The following is a 16,081-nucleotide window of genomic DNA, read 5'->3' as shown; positions in this document are numbered from 1 at the left end:
ATAATTAATTACAATGAGCATTTATTAAAAACAGTGGACAAAAAAAGCAAGCCTTCAGAAAGTATTCATCACATTATACCATTGCCCACCCAGCACCGCTGAAACATACCAACTCATTTCTCTTGCAAAATGTTCTGTTGAAGTATGTGTTTCATCATCTATAAATGTGCATAGTATTGAGACTTGACAATAGAACAACATGAGCATAAAATGGCACCAAAGTACATTTGCCCAAAGCTTCTAGTCACTCTCAACCCAGGAAAGTATGTAGTGAGATGTGCGTTAAGTGGTATGATGTGCGTGGCAATCGTGCGTGTGCTCTGCAGTCCCCAGTATGATCTTAAGTCTTCTCTGTGAGCTTTACAGCATGACAGCAAACTTCTCAGAAGCCAAAGAATCGTATGCCCCAAAGCATCGCTTTATTACTACCTCTAGGTTCCTTTAATTTTTCAAGACTGGGTGAAGGCTGGGAGAGCAGCTTGTGCTGCGCATGGTGGGAGCAGGGGGGGGTGAAGTTAACTGCTTGTCTAAGTCAGCTAACATACTTAGGTTACAGGCATGCTGCTTTTTCCAGGGGATTTGTTTCTATGCTGAGCTCGGGGAGATGACGTGCACAGCATTTCCATAGGTGAATGTGGTCTCTCGTAGTTGCAGAGTCAGCTGGAATTCTTAGTGCCTATCTGAGGAAGGTGCTTGAGTGACATAATTCACTGCCATCCTCTGTACAATGTTAAGCTAACTTACTATAGACTTACAGGCAGTTTAGTGACATTGATGGAATCAGGAATATAACAGTGAATACAGGCCTAAAAACGTTTGCAGTGTTGAGCATCTCTGTTATTAAGCTATGCAGACTTCCTCTGCTTTTCTGATCTTGCTCAGCAGTAGCTGTTGCAGTTATGTGTGCCTGACCTCAGTGACAATGAAAAAAAAAGAATCTAATTAACCTGCAATGGGAAAAGTGCTTTCATGTTAACTACTGTATGAGATTCATAATGTAGAAGCAAATACATCTGTAGTATCTCCTACTGACTCCTCATATTAGACCTGTGCTTACTTTAAAGGAGGAGGATGTGCGTGACTGTGCTGTGTGCTTTAGAGATGTTCACAGTTTAACCTTATTCCATGAGAAGTAACAGCTTGCAAAGTTTAAGACAATTCCCCCAGTAGCCTCCTTAACTTAAAGCTGTCTTCAACTCTCTGTGCGTATTGAGAGGCAGCACCCTGAACCATATGGAGCTTCACATTAGCCACAAGTACTAGGAAACAAGCAAACCAAAGTTGAAAACATCATCTTCAGAGCACATAAATTAATGTTTAAAAGGGATCCACCCTAATGGAAATGCTGATTAATTTCTTTCTAGGAAAGTCAATTAGCAAAGCTATTAAGAGATACATGACAATCCACTTCTGGCAACTTACATGGGATCTCTTAAATACTTTAAGGGAGAGCTGAAACCTACTTCCATGCGTGGCATAATTAAACCAGACATGCATCCAGACAGTGCCTCAATGTATTTGAGTGCCAAGGTCAAAATGCTGGAACATGCTTCTAAAATCATAAAAGTTGCCTTTCAGATCAGCAAAATAATTCTTCCAACACCAGAAATCTGATGTTCTACACCACATTTCACAGTGTTCAAGGTAGAGAGAGCTGGGCAGCTGCAATCTCCTTTTGTTTTGAAACGGAGAGGTGGATATTTCCCACTGCAGTAGCACTGAAAAGGGACAGGAGCTGCCCCTCTGTCCCTGACTGTTCCACAGCTATAATCTCTGATGAACGATAAATTCTCAGAGCTGTTTTCTTCTCCCTGTCACCATCTAAACTCGTCTGAGGGGATGGGGGCACAGACAGACAGAAGCAGTTCTGAAATCCTAATCCTTGACTTAAGGATAGTTGCCAAATAACAGTACTTTCAACACTTGTTTCATTTCCAGAGCTCACAGTTGCATGGTGTGATGACAGCAGCTGTGAATATTTCACAGCAAGAAGAAAAAGAAACCTTCTGTACTATAACTAGGAATCTTTGCTCAACCTCGTGGTGAGGACACTAAAATGAAACTACTGGCTGAGCAGAGAAATCTGTCCTTTAAAAACCCACTTACTCAGCAGCTGGCTAAGTGGTTCCTCTGTTCATTCAGAAATAAAGTGACAGGGTAAGGCAAAATGAGAGTGGTATAGCACACCTACTGAGGTCTACAAGCTTACTACTGCTGAGCAAATGCTGTTCTGTAAGAGGCTGTGTTCTAGCAGTGGTTATCTAGCGGGCTGGAAGGGTCTGGATATGACGCAGACTCTTAACTTCTAGAGAAGTCTCCTCTCTGCCCACCTGTCTTACTAAGCAACTTCACCTCCTCGATGACAATGTCATGAGTGACTGCTTTGCACATGTCATACACAGTCAGGGCAGCCAAGCTGGCAGCTGTCAGAGCTTCCATCTCTACACCTGTCTTCCCCCAGGTCTGGCAGGAGCAGCGAATCACCACTGCACATCTGGCCTCATCCAGGCTCAGGGACACCTCAACATGGCTAAGAGGGATGTTGTGACACAAAGGGATCAACTGGCTGGTCAGTTTAGCTCCCTGAATTCCTGCAATCTGTGCTACTGCCAGCACATCCCCTTTCTTCATTTGGTTTTGCCTCACCATCCCAAATGCCTTCTCACCCAGGCTAACAATAGCGACAGCAACAGCACTTCTTCTGGAATCTGGTTTCCCTCCAACATCCACCATTGTGGCCCGTCCTTCCTCATCTGTGTGAGTCAAGTTATCAGAGGCACGACGGATCTTGGTGCAAGATCCCAAATTCCTGTTAGAGAATTCAGATCCTGGACTTGCCTCTTTGGACTGACAGTCCTTAGAAACTTGGCCAACTGGAGAAGCCTCAAGGCACTTTGTGTCAGACGTGGAGCTCAAGTCCTTTTGGAAGACACAGAAGCCTCTCAGCTGGGTTTGTAGGATTCCTGTCCTTAGGTACCACTGTTGCTCTTGGTGAAATTTTGGCAGGATAAGCTGTTTTGTAAGTTTATTTCTTATTAATGCTTTTCCCATTTGCTTGGATAAACTTGCTCTCAAAGTTAGCCAATGGCTAAGTGCATGGCCCCACAGTTTTAAATATGGGGCATCCTGTAGGGCATCTTGGCATAGAGGGAATGACATCAGTGAAGGCTCTGAAAAAGAAAAGAAAATAACATGAGGGTCTGTCTCACTAACCAGAAAGCTACACTAAGTCTGCAGTAGCTGAGAACACTCTTGGAGCCTTGCTTGGGACCTTCTGTATTACAAAAAGCTTTAGAAACCTGCAAACATCCCCTTTTCTCTTTAAGCTTTGTCTTCTCACTCACCCTCACAACAGCATTTGCTGACTTGTTATTCTGAACCTTGGGACTTAAAACACTTATTTTGAAGTCTCTGACAAGAGGAAATAACTCTGCTTTTAAAAAGTATCAACACTTACTGAGAAATATCAGCCAAGGAAGCTCACAAGAGCAGCAGGCCGAAATATGAGCAAGTCACAGCATCGCAGCACCTATTTGAGACTCTCCCAGAGTCTTCTTTGAAAGCCTGGCAGGGTAAGTAAAAAATATTGCACTTGGATTCTCAGCTCCTCTTTTCCAAACACCTTCTCCTAGTGCGGGCAGCTACACTTTTCTTGCTTTCATCCCCTGCAGAGAAGGGTCATGCCAGAACCTGAGGACAGCTAGGACCAGAAGCACTACCTGCAATTGCACTGTCTACATCATGCGGGGCGGCTCTGTGATGGGAACCTTCTTTACTACTGCCAGCTTTAACCACATTAATGACAGCTGAAGTTTAAGCACTGGAAAAATCACACTCCTCTCACAGACATATTTTAAATCTACTAAGAGCTATGTTCCAAGTTGAGCTGGCATAGCTCCCAGCCGTCCTGCCCCTTCACATTTAATCCCTTGGTTTTGGCATTTGCAGAGGGATTAATGCCAGGGTGTCAAGACAGAAGGAGTCTTTTTCACATAAGAAATTTGTATTGTAAGTCAGTGCAGAGAAAATGGTATAGATGTAAGTAGCTAAGCCTTACTTTAATAAACTCACTGATAACCAGTCTTCTCCTAGAGCTCCTGTTCTCTTTGCTCTACTTTGTGAGAAACTTGGAGCACCTTTCTGAGTTACCTTTACTGCCCAGACATACAAATATTACCTTGAGCTGTCCACATTACAATTACAGGATGGATAACACTTTAGCTGTGTTCCTCATCTTTTTATTAGTCTTCCTTGTTAGTCCCAGCTTCTGCTGTAACAAGGGACTAGTGAATTTAACAGCTTTCTCATCTCATCCTCCAACTGTTGCTTGGAAAGTGCCCATTACTGAAGTTTAATCAATCACAGATATTTATACTTTTTAAAATATAATCCCAATAACACTCTAAATTCAAGCAAAAACCCTTTCAGATCCACAAGTGATGGCTTATCCACCAAAATTACGATTCTTATAACTTTAATGGTAATGTCTTTACCTTTAGAGAAATGGGTTTAAGTAAACATAACTGTTTTTGAATATAACAATGCTCTGCTTTTGAAGAGCACAGAAAATTATGCTTAATAATGCTTTCTTTCCCTTTCTCTCTAGGCTCTGCTATGTAATGTGCAAAAAATATATAATGTTCAAAAATGCAGACTCAAATTATTCTTCTGGTTCCCCTGATTAACTTTGAATTTAAAGCTAATCCCCTGCAGTGTCTTGTCTTCAAGAGAATCTGGACTGCAAAGGGAGACAAGTGTAAAGGCAGGTAAGCACAATTTTGTGGCAGTAGGAAGAAAAGGGAAGTAGTAGTGTTAGTTCTAGTAAAGTGGGAAGTAAAAATATAGCAACAGACAGCAATGCATGCAAATATCTTTGTTTTGCCTTTGTTCAGTCATCTATGTTCATGCATTGTTCATACAAATACAAAAAATGGATCATGGTTTTCTGTAGCACTACACATTATACAACTGAACCCATATGACAAACTATTTCTCTTTTTGACCCAACTAATACACCTGCAAGTTAAGTGAGTTAGCTTCCAGCAAGCAAAGTGATGGGGGGAAAGAAAGAAGCTAGGAGACGCTTAAAAGCAAGAACTCCTCTTCACTAGTGAAATGAACCTGCCGAATGAGTGTTTTAGTAAGGGGAATAGCATACAAACCATATTACAGCAAAGATTCAGACAATTACAGTGTAGAGGAGAAGCTAGGTTTGTCATACTAGGACTAGCAAAACCAGACAGTATTCACTGAATTAAATCTTGTCATTCAAAATGCAGTTCTCCATGTGCTAACAGTGAGACTCTTTCCACTCATTGCCAGTTATGGACCCTGTACCACTGACGAAGATACTGACATCAGTTACTCTCAAAGGGAGATGGAACAGCTTGGGGAGGACCTGGACAGGCTCTCTGTCTCTGTTTTTACTGTACGTCAGACAGTGTGTGAGAGCATTTTTCAAAAGGAATTAAGATAGATCTGATCTCTACATACCTAAATGTTACAATGAATGTTAACTTTGGAGTGAGGATATTTTACAAAGCATTTTGTGAAATGATATAGCTCTCATTCCACTGTAGGAAGTTTAGTATTTTCCATCATCTTTAAATTAAAAACTATTTTCATCCTGTAACTAGTGTGTGCACACTTCAGGCAATAGTTCCTCTTTCCCCTTTGACTGGAACACAATGAGACAGTAGCCAAATAGAAAAGAGCAAAAGCAAACTTAGCCAGTTAGTCTTGCACTACCAAAGTCATTCACTTTAAAACTCGACATGGAAAAAGGTGGTCCAAAAGGGGAAAAATATTCCTAGTGCAAACAGCTACAGTATAAAGACTTTTGAGGAATGTATTTCTCAACAAAGGCAACAGCAGTAAAATCACAAGGGTCTGACTGGTAAGACACAGTAGAACAATGTCCAAACAGCACTGCATTGCTAACTCTCAATACCACTTAAGTGTTTTGAAGAAGACAGGTGTAAGGGAACTATTATGTCACAGCCGGAGCTGATGACTGAGCACCTGTGAAGAGGGTGGCTGGCCCACAGGGCACAGGTGAAAGCAATTTACCTGTGCTTCCTGTGTGCACCCCTCTCCTCCCCTGGGCTCATTTAAGGGCTAGCCTCCAAAGAGAGAACATCTCTTGGATGGGGGCTGCTTTCTGAGAAGGACTGTTTTACAGCCAAAGACTTTCTTCACCACTTGGGTAAGTCAACTTTTTCTTCTATGTGATTATTGATACTGTTAGTGACACTTTGTCTGTTGTTGCAAAAGCTTATCAGAAGCTGTTTCACTGCTTCCAAGGAACAGCAAGTATTCCCAAGCAGTGCCTTATTGTTCATGGACAGAGCTTCAGAAAGAATAGGAAGCTAGCAAATGTCTATCCAACAGACAGATAAAAATAAAAGCTTTTATCCATAGGACTGGTGAGACATCAGATACTGCAGTTTAAATGTTTATGCTCTATGACTTTGCAACATTAAGAAGGTATTTCCGAATAATGAAAATTCAAGTTCCAGATTCCAAAGCAAAGAATTAGACAGCTGAGAAGTCTTGCATGCGTTATGTCATTGCTTTTATATAGTGTAATCAGAGGAGAATTTCTTATTTCAGGAATGAAAGTCCTGAATCCTTTATGCTTCTACTGCCATTTAGTAATCTTCATAAAACTCATCCCTAAACTGCCTGACTAGTTAGTATACTGTTGTTAGGCGTGAAGAAAGCAGACTGGCAAGAGGAAGCTAGTGATTTCCCTTTGGAAAACATAATGATTCTCAAAATTAGAGAAAACAGAGGATAGGGACATAAAACCTTTCCTTCTTCTGAAATTTGGCTTAAGATACAGTTATGCTTAAAACTAAGAAACCTATTTCTCTATCTAAACCAGAAGTGTATGCACATTCAAAATAAAAGCCCAATCCACTCTGCTCCCAAAAAGACATAAGCCAAACAAAACCATGGTATGTTTATTACGTACTGATTTGTCACCCACCAATCAGGATCATTGGACGGTTTTTCATCTGGGAAATGTTAAACATGCCTAGAAATAAAATAAGGAACACATAAAAATCCTAGTTTTTTAGATTTTAAGTCATGCATCTGGTTCATATTAGTTTTCTGCTCTTCACAGTACAACCTGTATGCTAGGAAAACCAAAGCTCAATAAAGATCAAGAGAGCTGGAGGAGGAATCTAGAATGATATTAAAAATAAAATAGCTGCCATAGTCTCCAAGCATCCAGCTGCTATATATCCATAAAGCTGTATAGCCTTTTCCCACAGATCCTTCTGTAATCTGAATTACAGTCTAACTAGCACATAATTCAAACAAGTCAGGTCAATCTTATTTCTTAACTATAGCATTCAACTTTATTTGTTGTAGGGGTAAGCTGTTAACAGTGGTCCAGTTCAAAGAAGTCTAATCTTCTAAATCCTCAATGATAGTACTGAGATTAACACAAGTCAGAAGAAGAAAGTATCAGGTAAACATTCTTGATGGCAGGAATGCCTTTGCTAGATGGGAAAACACTCACCTCTCTTTCCCAAATTGGAAACTCAGAAATGAATAGCCTAAAAGAAATGGAATGAGTCTTCCCTCCTACCCTTAGGTTTACAAGGCACTATTTTTCCTGGGTCAGAGAAATGAACATTTACAAGCAAGCCTATAGTCAGAATTACAAGCTTCTTCTTAAATTTTTTTGATTTGTAAGTAAAAAAGAGTAAAGCCAACTGTTATTAAACAGGTAGAACCTGCAAGAGAACAAGAGGGCCAATATAGAGGCAATTATTCCATGTTCGTGAAGACCGTTAATATGCAAAAGGTCAGCATTCTCATGTCTGCTTGGATTGTCACAACATGCTGAGACTCAGATGTGACTTAAATACAGACTATGTAAATATAAATTAAAACTAATACAGCATGAAGATCTAGATACATCATAAGGTAATACATCATTACCTTATCCAGAGCACTAGACTGGCAACATATTTTGGTGTACTCAAAAAAGACTTGTCACTTCTAGAAAACGTGTTAGTGAAGTAGCTGTTCTAATGGCTGAGCTCAGCTTAGCTTTAGTGCTTATTTTACAGCAAACTAACTTTCTAAGAAAATGGGGACCTGGTGCAATTCCACTGATTTCTGCTTAGCTTTACACTTTGCTGTTATGATCATTAGCAATGGTACTTGCACCTCTTTAAAGACAAAAGGCATGCTGGAAGACTTCTAGACAGTCAGGGTGCCAGATCTTGCGAAGGACTAGGAAATTTTAAATTGCTATTCAAATTTTGGAGGGCCTGCAGGACCAGTAAATGACAAACTTTCTATCAAAAAATGCTCCTATTAGATGGGAGTTTTTTTCTTTGACTACTGCAGCTTCATTTACAAACCTTTTCCTTCCCTTTTTCTGGTAAGTCAACATGCCCCACTGCAACAGAATAACAATGCCTATCCTACTCACTGCTGTTATTCCTCCAGTACAATAAACATACCAGCATGCTGTTTCTTTTTTCTGCTTACTGCTGCTCCAATGATTTGTACCAACTCTTCCTCTGAGGCACCAGACCGTAGATGATCTCTCAAGGACACTTCTGAACTCCCAAACAGGCACACCTGCAGTCAACCCAAGGAAACAAGAAAGATTAAAGTAGGTGGTCCTCCCATAATAGACAAGGCTTGGGTCAATGATAAGAGATTTCTGTGAAGTGGAAAGTCAGCTGCACAGCTGCTGCCTCAACACAAAACCATCTATTTCATAGACTCCACCTCTGTCAATCTCTGAGGGTGACAACATAAAACTGCTATAATGGCTCCCTTACAAGCCAGGCCATAAGCCAAAGCAGCTCTCCATGGTCAGCTTTAAGGGAAAGCTGATTATTTATTGTATTATATATATAATAATTTATTCATTATATTATTATATAATAATATGATTATTTGCAGCTAAGAGCAGAATGAGCTGAACCTGTAAAGCAAACATTTCACCATTAGCATGGCTAAGTGTAACTGTTGCTCAGTAATATAAAATGGTGGCTTAGTAGGCTTTTGGAGATGTAACTCAATTCCAATAGGAAGATTTATACCAGCAAGTTAGCACAATACTTTGTTATCATTGTTAAGTAACATTATTAAGGTATTCTTCCCTTGTGCTAGTCTGATACTGGAAGAGGAGCCATGGATACATCACAAACATCTTACTAATGAAAGCTAACAACCATATCATGCCCTTTTCTGGATTCAGATGCTTTAGCAGCTCTGCTGAACAATGAAGGACTGACTTCCTCAAAAAGGAAAACAGGCTCACACAAAACTACTAGAAATAGGTAGTAAGCCTTTGTTAGATTTACATCTTTTTCCTCCTTTAACTGAGCAGATTTCATGTTGGCAAATTTCCTTCAAACTGCAAATACTATGCAACGGAGCATTTCTTTAACTATCAATTCTCATAGCTTATAGGATAGCTGCTCTCCTTACTATCCTTAATCAACGTAGCTCATCATCCTTCTTTTTTTAGAGCTCTGTTCTGTCATACTGCTAAGTTTCAGTTCTGTCATTACTGCATGCCATCTTTTATGAGCAGCTCTTAGTAACTTCTGAGTAAGGCATTTTGTAGAGGTTTAGCATATTGAAGAAATACAAGGTTGATGGAGGTGATTTGCTTTCTCTCTTACATACATGCGTGTAGACAGCCTGAGATGCTCGCGTAATGTTTTAGCCCATTGGGCCTCCAGGCTACCTTGGTTATCTGACAAGACAGCATCACAGCTGTTGTCAATATTAGGTGACAATGTATAAGTGCCAATTTTTAATTGGAAACTTCAATTTTCCCCTGGAAGCTTCCAGTTTCAACGTGGCAGGAAATAGTTATTCCTCCCCTTTCTGCAGCTGCTGAGCAAATATGCAGAGAGTTCTTGAATAAGATTTCTAAGGACATCTTTGGTGAAATAGAACAGGATCCTCATGGAACACAAAAGCCAAGCCTTAACCACTGCTTAGATATTTTTCTTCCCATCTGAATTCAGTGGGAAATCATCTGCTGGTCATATGTTTAAGATGCTCTTAGATCAAAGACTAAAAAAAATATTTATATTTATAGGCCCTGAAACTGATGTTTTACAGCTGAAATTAACTATGTTAGCAAAACAGAGAAAACAACAAAGGTGTTATAACATTTCCCTAACAGCCCAAGAAACTTAAACAATATATACAACGTACAAAATGAAGGGTAGGTAATCTAGAAGTTAGCTGATAGTAACTTAGCATCTTTCCATCCTGCTTTTCAACCTACCTACTTTTAAGAGAAGTATTTTAATGCCCATTTAGCCTCATGAAAGCAAAGGGAATCATGTTTTCACTACCAACCTTCAGGTTCCCATCTGCTGTTATCCTCAGCCGATTGCAGGATCCACAGAAGTGCTCTGACATGGAGGTGATAAAGCTGATTTGTCCCTGGAAATGTGGCACTTTGTAGCTCTACAGAAATGGAGAGGAGGAAAAAGGAGTCAATATTAAAGGTCTCATTTTAAAACCTCTATGTGCCCAAAGACCAGAAGACACTTTAACAAAGATTTTTCTCTGGTTCTAAGGTTACATAAGATAGAAAAGCAAAATCAGATTTGTCAGGAGTTCCAGCCTATTCTATTCCATTCCTGGAAATGCACAAACTTGTTATATGTTTGCCAGCATGGTTGACTTGCAAGTGATGCTAGTATGACTATTCTTACTTAGAGAGGCATGAGATAGATTCTTGTGGGTTAGAAATTCCCCACGTGACACTGCACACTAGAGCAATGATATTACTTCAGTGAACAGCTGTTTCACCAAGTTCATTAATGTGCAATCAGACACACAGATGTAGACTGTGAGAAGTTTCAAAATGTGTGAATACAGGATGCAATCCTGTAGTTCTTTATCTCACTGATGCATTTAGTAAACATATAGTGTTTCTAAAGAGGAAAATTACAACCAGTGTTTTAAGTAAGTGTCAAACCACATGCATCCAGCTTGACTGAAATTCCACAGTTACTACACTGAGTACTTTTTGCTTTTTATTTATTATTATTATTATTTTTAATGTAAATACTGAACTTAGCATACTCTGGGGATGTGGGGTAAAGGGAGGTTTTATATATATATATATATATGCTATATATATATTCTTTGTCTATCCCCACCTTGGCTGTGCTGGAAGCTTCACAGGGTAATTTCTCTAATTCAGGCCATCGCTGTTTAATTGTATCAAGCATTTCTTTGTAGCTCACCATCTTCTTGAAGTTCCATTTATTGCCTAAAATTAACAAAACCAGCACAACTGTAGATGGTGGATTTTATTTTTTTTTAGTCAGGAAACAACAACCTCTATATTCCCCATAGATCTTACTTTTCCTTATAGGCGTCTCAGTCCCAACTAATTCTGCTACTAATTTTTCACCAGTGTACCCACAGATGATAGATAAGGTGAAAATGAAATAACATCAGGGAATTTCAAAATTCCCCAGAAGAACTCACCAAAAATTATGGAGAAAAGCCCAAGGAGTAAATAACCCCAACCTGATTCAAATATATATTCACGGCACGCTATATAGTAGGCAAAAATCTCAAAGGAGCAGCGATTACCATCAAAGGGCATGTATTCTATGAACCGCACATCAAGGGGCAGATCCTTTGTGAAATCTACAAAGTTCAGCAGTTCATCCTCATTCAAACCTCGCATCACCACACAGTTTACCTGCAGGAAAAGCAGATACCTAAAATTAGAGAGCAGAGAATGACTTCCTTTCCTCTTACACAAGGCTTTGTAGTCCTAATATACTTATAGTAGACAGAAAGAACAACATATTTTGAAAGAAAAGAGAATTTGGCAAGACTGAATTTGTATAGCTGATCATTTATGTCAAACTTTGGGGTCAAATAGGTGATGGTAAATGAAGTTATGGCATGCTAGTTACCATTCATTATTGTAGTTCCCTAGAATTCTGTTTTGAGTCCAGTTCTCTTTAATATTTTCATAAATGATCTGGATGCAGGACTCAAAGGTATACTAAGTAAGTCTGCAGATGACTCTAAATTGAGAAGAGCTGTTGATGCAGGACAGTGTTCTCAGAGACCGGGTGTGAATTTTGGCTGGTGTTTTTCAGAGCTTTTTAGCCTACATCACTTACATGTATTTGACCTTCCAAAACAACAGTGAAACAGAAGGGAACAACTGCTACTGAACTGTAAGCTGAGTTAGGGTGAAGTTTCACGTTACAGCTAAGTTGATTTACCTGCACCTCCAAAGGAGAACTCCCTTTGCCTGTCTCTGACACAGGCCCTCATCATAATCTGCTGTGAGCAGATGAAAGAGATAAACCAGAAAAAAGGAGTAAAAAAAAAAAGTCTTTCTGCAGGGCTTTTTTTTCTGCCTATTAACTTCCTTGGCCAAGTTCATAGGTGGGTCAGACAAGTGCCAGCTCAATACAGGAGGCAGGAGAAGGCAAGTAAAGAGCAGGACCACCCAGCAGCCTGCTGCTAGGTGATCAATATGCTTTGTGGCAGTGTGAACTGTATTCCGAGGTGCGTGAGGAGATATGAATTTCACCAAATACCTCTTGGTGTGATCTTCAGACTTACCAAAAATTATCTGGGACTATGACAAAATGGGAGAGAATAAATTCCTTAGCGAGTGAGCTGCAACTTTTATCACAAGTTACAATAAAAAAAACAACAGTTAAAGAGTAGATTATCACTCCCTTTACCTTAACAGGACGGTAGCCAAGTTCAGTGGCTTTGTGGATTCCTTCCATTACCTTGTGAAAGCCTAAGATATAGAAAAGATAAATATTTATTCTTCCTGTTTATAAACAGAGCATGGAAGAAGATACAGGACTAAAAGATGACCAAACAACAACAAAAATAAACAACATATAAAACAATCCAATTCAGAAGATATGGCTTAAGTAAGAAGAGATGCAAGTAAAGAGATTTCGGCTCTATCCCTCCCCTAAAGGCTGCCAGCATTACTGTTGTCAAGTTAGTGAGATACACATTTTTTTAAAATGGTATTTGGGTAGTCAAAAATATTCAGATGCTTTTCTGCAACTTCGGACATTCATATAGCATTAACATATGACTCTCCAGTTCTCCATACTTCCACTTTGCTTTGCATTATGTTTGTCTTAAGGGGAGTGGCAAATGTTTGTAAATTGTCTCCAGATGGAATGAAGAAAGAATACCAAATTACTGTTTATTTGATAATAATAGCACATGTGTCTCTGCTAAAACAGCAGAATCTCATTGGTCCAAATCTGGTATTTACAGTGTTGCTAAGTGAATTTTAAAAGGATCTTTGTAATGTGTGTGTAGGGAAGAGTGAGTGGAGTCAGGAACAAACAAAAACCCCTCGTTTCCCCCTTGCTACAGACCTAATTGGCTTCTAAAGCTATTAAAGATCACAAGCAGCAGAATTTTACATGACTATCATTTTATGACTACTTTGAACTTGTGGATTTAGTGACCACAATGTGGGGAGAACGAGTCAAAGCATTTAGAAAAGCAATCAGTTGTCCTTTGACCCTTAAAACAAATGAAATATGTCAAAAGCTGTACTGACTCCAGGGAATGAAATGCCCAGATTCACCCTCCCCTTTAGTATTGTCTGTACTTGTCAACAGCTCCCAGACACACATACAGAGTTAATTAAGGGCGAGTACTTTCTCCCTCTACATGTACCTCTTAAATGTGGAAGGAGAAAAAATATAGGTATGCAGTTTTATGACTACAAAGGCCTTTATGAAAGCCTCCTAACCATCTCATTCAAATCACACCTTCTGTCAGCTTTTAAGTTAAGACCTTTCATCAAGAAATCACTTTTAGATTTGACATATTACTTTCTCTTGTCACACCAGCTGGCAGAGAAACAAGGTGATGGGAGCAAGAATGGGACAAAGTTACAGACCGCTGGGGACACATTTCTGGTGAGTGGATGTGCACAGCTACTGTTTTTGTAAGCATGTCTCTTAAGTAGTCTAAGACAGACTAAGCACCCTTCTTTTTTGCACTCTAAGTGCAGGTGACAAGTCACTGTATGAGGCTGAGCAACTCCTCCCTAAGCTGTAGTCTTCAACAGCAAATAATTTACATATGCTAGCAAAAGGCCAATATCTTCCTGTAGCTTTGTGCTGACAATCCCTGTGCTGTTCCTACTTATATCTTTCTCTGGGTAATTTCATCAAACTTCTTCTCCCATCTCTGATCTACTGGAAACTCAGGTTCTCTACTGAAAAGTTTGTAACTTAATTATCTGTAGGTGCTTACCAGAAACAAGCAATAGCTTACTTAATAATATTCTTGCACACTTGACATTGGATGAGCTCTAGATCAGAATAGAAAGGAAGGACACCAAACTTTTACTTAACCATTTCCTGTCTGGTAAGCGTATCATCAAGCACAATCACAGGAAAGCAGGAGACACATAACCAGTACCACTCCTGGCCACAAAAAGAATGTGAAGAGTAAGAAGGAAGCAGTAACCTAACTCTTGCAAGCACTTGTTTGAAGTTAGAACCTGTCATTCTTCTCCTTCATCACCTACTTGTTTTGCATGCACCCAGGAAGTTTGCAGGCATGGTGGTAGTTTTTCCTTCCAATTAAGTTTATGAGCTGAATGTGGCAAGCAAGATAATGATATGTTGCTGTAAGCAGAACCCAGAGCCTCAAATGGGATCAAAAAGCTCTGCAACAGCTAAGAAAACCTTATGTGCAACTTAAGGAATGTAGAAATCAAAGTCAACTAAAAGAGACACGAAGCAATCACAAGCAAACAACAGATAAAAAAGCCAACAAAACTTTATGTGTATAGAGGTATGGAAGAATATTACAGCTTGCAGTACATCTAAATGGAGACTCTAACCAGTTCTACATCTTACCTCCTGCCACTCTAAAACAAGCTATCAAAAATCTACATACCAACAAAAAAACAAACCAGACCAACCCCCCCCACACCCAAATAAGATTAATGACTACTATTAATGGGAACAAGCTCAAAGAGTTTGGGAGCAGGGTAATTGTTCAAAATAAAAACTTGTTACATTAAAAAAATATAACTGCATTTCATATTTTCAAGTTAACTGTCCTCCTATTAAATAAAAAAACCCCTCAAAAACAATTTTAAAAGTATTTTTACATAATTTCAGCCCTTGACAAAAGGAAAAAAAAAACCAAAAAACCATAAAAAACAATAAACCCACAAGAAGCACTCAGCAATGCTGTTTTTAACCTGATCTTGATTAAAAAAAAAGTATATATGGAGTTTTTATTCTCCTCTTTAAAAAAGAAAGTCACAGAAGTTTCTCTGTTTATTCTCTATGCTATTCACCAAAGCAATTTCTCTCATTGTGGTTATAGACACTTTTTCATTTGAAAATGGAAAAAAAAAAAAAAAAAAGAACATTTATATAAATAAAAGTTATCCTTCTTCCTCACTAACTTTTAATTTAGCTATAAACAGCACATTCCTAACAGCTTCCAATCAGATATAAAGAGCTGTGGCTGTATAATTCAGGGAACTTCAGGATGAGGTTTGCCCCTTCAGTAGCAAAGGAAGAGCCTGTTTCTAGTGAATGCCACATATCAGGTTATATTCAAGTGCAGAGAGCAGTCACCTCCTGCTTGTGATTAAATACTCCAGATACTTCTCTGCATGCCAATTATGCCATGATGCAACCACATTAATAAAACAGTCTGATTTCTGTCAGGAAGAGATATCTGCATTGTGATGTAGAAATCTGAAGAAGCACTCCCAGAGAGACTGCAGACAAAACCACCTTTCTATACTTATCAACAGAATTTCAATTTGATAATAGAAGAGTGATTTAAATGTAGAAGTTACTTCTCACAGTATCCCAGATTTGTTCACCCCTTACCATGCATTTAGCTTAAGCTGTTGCACCATCTAGTGGCTACCTGGAAATTTTGTCCAAGTTAGTATTTCACAGCCTGCAAAAGTTACATACATAGACCGAAATGGAGTGATATAAAACTGTATTAGTTTTAGGTTTAGGGAAGGAAGCCCAAACATTTCTGTTAAACTTCATGATAGAATTCAGGA

The 16,081-nt window shown here is 39.2% G+C and overlaps 1 protein-coding gene and 1 long non-coding RNA gene across 3 annotated transcripts in view; one reads left to right on the top strand and one right to left on the bottom strand.

The window, feature by feature from the left end:
* The window catches only part of MOCS1 (molybdenum cofactor synthesis 1), a 30,975-nt gene continuing 14,894 nt past the window's right edge, over window positions 1-16,081 (bottom strand). The window contains exons 5-11 of one of the 2 annotated variants that reach the window (XM_015857520.2): window positions 12,732-12,793; window positions 11,611-11,722; window positions 11,169-11,281; window positions 10,357-10,467; window positions 8,487-8,607; window positions 6,992-7,039; window positions 1-3,170 (exon numbers count right to left, since the gene is read on the bottom strand). In XM_015857520.2, the coding sequence (XP_015713006.2) occupies window positions 2,299-3,170; window positions 6,992-7,039; window positions 8,487-8,607; window positions 10,357-10,467; window positions 11,169-11,281; window positions 11,611-11,722; window positions 12,732-12,793 (1,439 nt within the window). In that variant the 3' untranslated portion in view covers window positions 1-2,298. Of the gene's footprint in view, window positions 3,171-6,976; window positions 7,040-8,486; window positions 8,608-10,356; window positions 10,468-11,168; window positions 11,282-11,610; window positions 11,723-12,731; window positions 12,794-16,081 lie in introns of both variants that reach the window. The other variant, XM_015857521.2, reaches the window with a different exon arrangement.
* LOC107311184 lies at window positions 3,170-14,715 on the top strand. Its single transcript, XR_001553913.2, has 3 exons — window positions 3,170-6,205; window positions 13,881-13,949; window positions 14,045-14,715. It is a non-coding gene; the product is annotated as an uncharacterized LOC107311184 (long non-coding RNA).

The sequence above is a fragment of the Coturnix japonica genome, chromosome 3 (assembly GCF_001577835.2).
Source record: "Coturnix japonica isolate 7356 chromosome 3, Coturnix japonica 2.1, whole genome shotgun sequence".
Lineage (NCBI taxonomy): Eukaryota > Metazoa > Chordata > Aves > Galliformes > Phasianidae > Coturnix > Coturnix japonica.
The sequence above is the reverse complement of the archived record's forward strand: the minus strand, read 5'-3'. Positions and strand labels throughout refer to the sequence as shown.